General features: G+C 51.3%; 1 protein-coding gene across 1 annotated transcript in view; it reads left to right on the forward strand.

Annotated features, from left to right (window-relative positions):
* Znf771 (zinc finger protein 771) overlaps positions 1-3,533 on the forward strand; it is a 9,968-nt gene extending 6,435 nt beyond the window's left edge. Inside the window, exon 3 of the mRNA XM_021206903.2 lies at positions 2,535-3,533. Coding sequence (XP_021062562.1) covers positions 2,535-3,347 — 813 coding nt within the window. The 3' untranslated portion in view covers positions 3,348-3,533. The remainder of the gene's footprint in view (positions 1-2,534) is intronic.
* Positions 3,534-5,175: the final 1,642 nt, after the last annotated feature.

The following is a 5,175-nucleotide window of genomic DNA, read 5'->3' on the forward strand; positions in this document are numbered from 1 at the left end:
GATGGTTGTGAGCCACCATGTGGTTGCTGGGATTTGAACTCTGGACCTTAGGAAGAGCAGTCGGGTGCTCTTACCCACTGAGCCATCTCAGCAGCCCGACAAGGCTGTTCTTGAATCCACAAGAGCTGTGCCTCCCTCTGCCTGCTGAGTGCAGAGATTGAAGCGATGTACCACCTACCTGGCCCCAGAGTCATCTCTCATGACAAAGGGCGATGGCCTTCAGGGTGCTTCACCACAGCTTCTGAAAGTGAAGGCCCTGCTCTGTGTTACTTATGGCTTTTTATGGCGTTTCCTCCTCTGTAAAAGGAGGGTGGTGGGCTGGATACAAAGCAGCAGTGTCTTGTCCTGTGTGGCAGGTGAGTCTTTGGTCATGAATTAATGGTTTGTTTGTTTTTGTATGTGTGTGTTTATTTTTAAAGACACAGGGTCTTTGTAATCCTGTCTTGAAATTTGCTATGTAAACCAGGCTGGCCTTGAACTCACAGAGGTCCTTCTTCCTCTGCCTCCCAAGTGCTAGGATTAAAGGTTTGAACCACCAAGCCCAGAATGAATTAATGGTTTTTTTTTTTTAAGATTTATTTATTGAGCCGGGAGTTGGTGGCACACGCCTTTAATCCCAGCACTTGGGAGGCAACTCCAGAAGAGGGAGTCAGATCTCATTTTGGATGGTTGTGAGCCACCATGTGGTTGCTAGGATTTGAACTCAGGACCTTTAGAAGAGCAGTCAGTGCTCTTAACCACTGAGCCATTGCTCCAGCCCTGGAACTAATGTTCTTAACTGCATGTTTCATATAGTACTTGTCAGTTTTTCTAAGGGATCACTGCACTGCCCACCCTACCCCCACCTGTCTCTCTAGTCCTCCTCCACATCAAGAAGGAAACTACACCTCATTCACAAGTATGCTCCATGTATAGAAAGTTGTGCCATACTCTCAGCTATCTAGACATGGTACTCTCCTCTTATTACAAGAGGGTACTGTGCCTTCAATACTCCTCTTCACTCTTAGTTTAAAATGTTTCCCCTCCACCTGCTTCGTGCACAGCATTCTTCCCTTTTCCTGAGTTTATTTCTAGAAGTCCAGACTGACTCATTTCAAGCTTCAGAACTTCAGGTCTCAGAGCAACATTTGGCTTTTTTTCCCCAGCTTAAGGAAGTGCTTGCTTGAAGAGTCTGAGCCTGTCCAAGCTGTCCCTGTCCTGGCTTCTGCCCATACTTGCCAAATGGCTGCTCCAGTTTCCTTTTGCAATTCCCCAGGAGATCTCTTCAGTCTCTAGGCATCTATATGCTGAAAACCTCTCTGGCTCCTTCCTGAGTTCCATACAGCCCCAAGCAGCAGATAATCTCCTTCCTCCTCCTCCTCCTCCTCCTCCTTAAAAAAGATTTATCTATCATGCATGAATATAGCACTCTGCCTCCATGCCAGAAGAGGGCACCAGATGTCATTATAGATGGTATGAACCACCATGTGGCTGCTTAGAATTGAACTCAGGACCTCTGGAAGGGCAGTGCGCCACCTCTCCAGCCCCAGATCTTTCTTCTTACCTGGTTCCCCTCTGTACATGGCAACCCTCATCTGTGCAGTTCTGAACTTAAACATCTTAGTTAATCTCTTATCTCAACCTGTAAAGTGGAGCGAGAAACCAACATCTCACTGGCTCCACTTTTTCCTCTTAATGGGCTTAAGCCAAGTAGCCTCCTCACCAGGCTCCTGGCTCTGTCTTCTCCTTCATCTGGGTTCTCAAAGAGCCTTTTGAAATGTGTGACTGTCACTTTCCTAATCAAAATTCTCAGAAACCCCTCATAGTGATTCTCCATCTCATGTACACTAACAGCCAAAGTCCTCCTTCCCAGGTTCTTAAATAAGAAACCCTCGTGTTTCCTTCCTCCTGATAACTATCACAGCCAAGGGTCTTCCCAGCCTTACGTGCATCTGCAGCATTCCAGCAATTAACCCATTACTCTTGGAGGTGGGACTCCTCCAGGCTCAGTCCTCACAGGGCAAGCTCTCTGTCACTGCCATTACCAGCATTCCGGTTTCGAAACAGGGTCTCCTTATGTAGCCCAGGCTGGCCTTTTTTTTTTTTTTTTTTTCGAGACAGGGTTTCTCTGTGTCTGGCTGTCCTGGAACTCACTCTGTAGACCAGGCTGGCCTTGAACTCAGAAATTCAACCGGCCTCTGCCTCCCAAGTGCTGGGATTAAAGGCGCGCCACCACCCGGCTTGTCCTGGACCTCTTGATCTTCCTGTCTCACCTCTACAATGTCAGACACCTGGCACTTTTTATCTAATGCCAAACCCCCAGTGTCTATAACTCTATAACCTAGATCGTGCCCAATAAATTTTGTGAACACAGGTAACTATAATGTCACCTGGTGTTGTGATGTATTAAGTCATGTAAGGCGCACCATCACGGAGGCAGGCACAGTTCCCTGTTTCAGAGATGGAGGAACTGAGGCGCAAAGAGTGTGCAGTGTTCAGGAGACCGAGGTTCCCGCTGGGGCCTTAAGGCTGACCTGTCCTCCCTTTCCCTGCAGGTTGCCAGCCAGATGCCAGCGCCGTCGGCCGACCCGGCGCGCCCCCACGCGTGCCCGGACTGCGGCCGCGCCTTTGCGCGCCGCTCCACACTAGCCAAACATGCGCGCACGCACACGGGCGAGCGTCCCTTTGCGTGCACGGAATGCGGCCGGTGCTTCTCGCAGAAGTCGGCGCTGACCAAGCACGGCCGCACGCATACGGGCGAGCGACCCTACCAGTGTCCGGAATGCGACAAGCGCTTCTCCGCCGCCTCGAACCTGCGGCAGCACCGGCGGCGTCACACGGGCGAGAAGCCGTACGCATGCGCACACTGCGGGCGGCGCTTTGCGCAAAGCTCCAATTACGCGCAGCATCTGCGCGTGCACACGGGCGAGAAGCCTTACGCGTGCCCGGACTGCGGACGAGCCTTCGGCGGAAGTTCGTGCCTGGCGCGCCACCGACGCACGCACACGGGCGAGCGCCCGTACGCATGCGCCGACTGCGGCACGCGCTTCGCTCAGAGCTCGGCGCTGGCCAAGCACCGGCGCGTGCACACGGGCGAGAAGCCCCACCGCTGCGCCGTGTGCGGCCGGCGCTTCGGCCACCGTTCCAACCTGGCGGAGCATGCGCGCACGCATACGGGCGAGCGGCCCTACCCGTGCACGGAGTGCGGCCGGCGCTTCCGCCTCAGCTCACACTTCATCCGCCACCGTCGCGCGCACATGCGGCGCCGCCTCTACATCTGCGCGGGTTGCGGCCGAGACTTCAAGCTACCCGCCAGTGCCACAGCCGCCACGCCCACCGAGCGCTGCCCGGAGTGCGAGGGCAGCTGAGCCACGGCGGGGCAGCGAGGGGCACTTGGGACTTGCACCTGAATTCTTCCTTTCATGCCTGCACCTGCGTCGGGGTGCTCTGGGACTGGGAGATAGGGAATGCCATACCGGGGTCCCTAGAACCATGCCTCGTCCCCGACTACATTCCCTTGGCCCTTCTGAGTGAATAAAGTATTCTATCCTCACCTCACCATGCCTGTAAGTGAGGTGGGTGGGAAGGGGAACGTTAGGGACTGAAACAAATGGGGCTATACAATAGCCTGGGACTGGGAGACACACACCAGGCTGGCTATGCCTCAGTCTCAGTTCTGAAAAGAGCCATAAATAAGACATGTTCTTGACTAGATAATTGTGTTTTGCAGTCTTTGAGGGTCGGTATGGCAAAGGTAAGAAATGGGGCTCTGTAAATAGATTTAAGTACTTATGTAAGTACATTAGCGCCCCCCCCAACCCTAAGCTGACTCACTATACACCTGACTCGAACTGGGGATACTCTGACTCCTGAGGTTACAAACATGCACCACCATAGCTAGTTCCAAACCTCATTTCATCTCCACTTTTGCAGACAGGGAACTAGCAGGAACTGTACCATTTGTCAAGGAAACTGATGACCACAGGATTAAAACCAAAACCCTCGCAGAGGATCAGGGCTGCATCCCAAGCACCCACATGGCTTAACAGCCTTCCATAACTCCAGTTCTAGGGGACCCAAAGCTCTGACGTCTGACATGGTACACGACACACACTGGCAAAACATACACATAAAAAGTAGTTTTGGTTTGTAGCCCAAGCTGTCCTTAAAACCTATTTGGGTGGTGGTGCGGTTTGTTTTTTTGTTTTTGTTTTTTCCCCCCGAGACAGGGTTTCTCTGTATAGCCCTGGCTGTCCTGGAGCTCACTTTGTAGACCAGGCTGGCCTCGAACTCAGAAATCCGCCTGTCTCTGCCTCCCGAGTGCTGGGATTAAAGGCATGGGCCACCACTGCCCGGCTCCTATTTGTGTTTTTAAAGTGCGTAGATTTGTGCATTCTTGAATGCAGGTGCTAATCAAAGCAGGAAGATGGAGTGAGATTTGGACCTAGTGTTAAGGCGTTAAGGCGTCTGTAAGCTTCCTGACGAGGGCATTGGCAACAAGACTCCTCAGACTTCTGCAAGAGCATCAAGTGCTAAGTATAGTAGCGCATGCCTTTAATCTCAGCACTTGGGAGGCACAGGCAGATGGATCTCTGTGAGTCCAAGGCCAGCCTGGTCTACATAGCAAGTTCCAGGTTAGGCAACAATACATAGAGACCTTATCTCAACAGACAAAAAGGAAAAAAAACAGGCAGCAAGTGCACTTAACTGCTGAGCAATCTCTCCAGTTCCAGAAGCCATGTTTTAAGATTTGTCTAGGTGAAGGAAAAGGAACTGGAGCTCCAGAGACAAGGCAGGGGTACAGATTTGATCTAATGTTATCATATTCAGAGTGGGGTGGGAATGTAAAACTAAGCCTTAAAAAAAAAGGTTTAGTGTATGAATGCTCTATCTACATTTATACCTGTCTGCCAGAAGAGGGCATCAGATCCCACTACAGATGGTTGTGAGCCTCCATGTGGGTGCTGGGATTTGAACTCAGGATCTCAGGAGAGTGGCTAATGCTCTTAACCACTGAGCCACCTCTCCAACCTCAAACTAAGCCATTTTTTTAAAAAAAAAGATTTATTTATTATATGTAAATACACTGTAGCTGTCTTCAGACACTCCAGAAGAGGGAGTCAGATCTTGTTACAGATGGTTATGAGCCACCATGTGGTTTCTGGGATTTGAACTCCGGACCTTCAGAAGAGCAGT

The sequence above is a fragment of the Mus pahari genome, chromosome 1 (genome assembly GCF_900095145.1).
Source record: "Mus pahari chromosome 1, PAHARI_EIJ_v1.1, whole genome shotgun sequence".
Taxonomy (NCBI): Eukaryota; Metazoa; Chordata; class Mammalia; order Rodentia; family Muridae; genus Mus; species Mus pahari.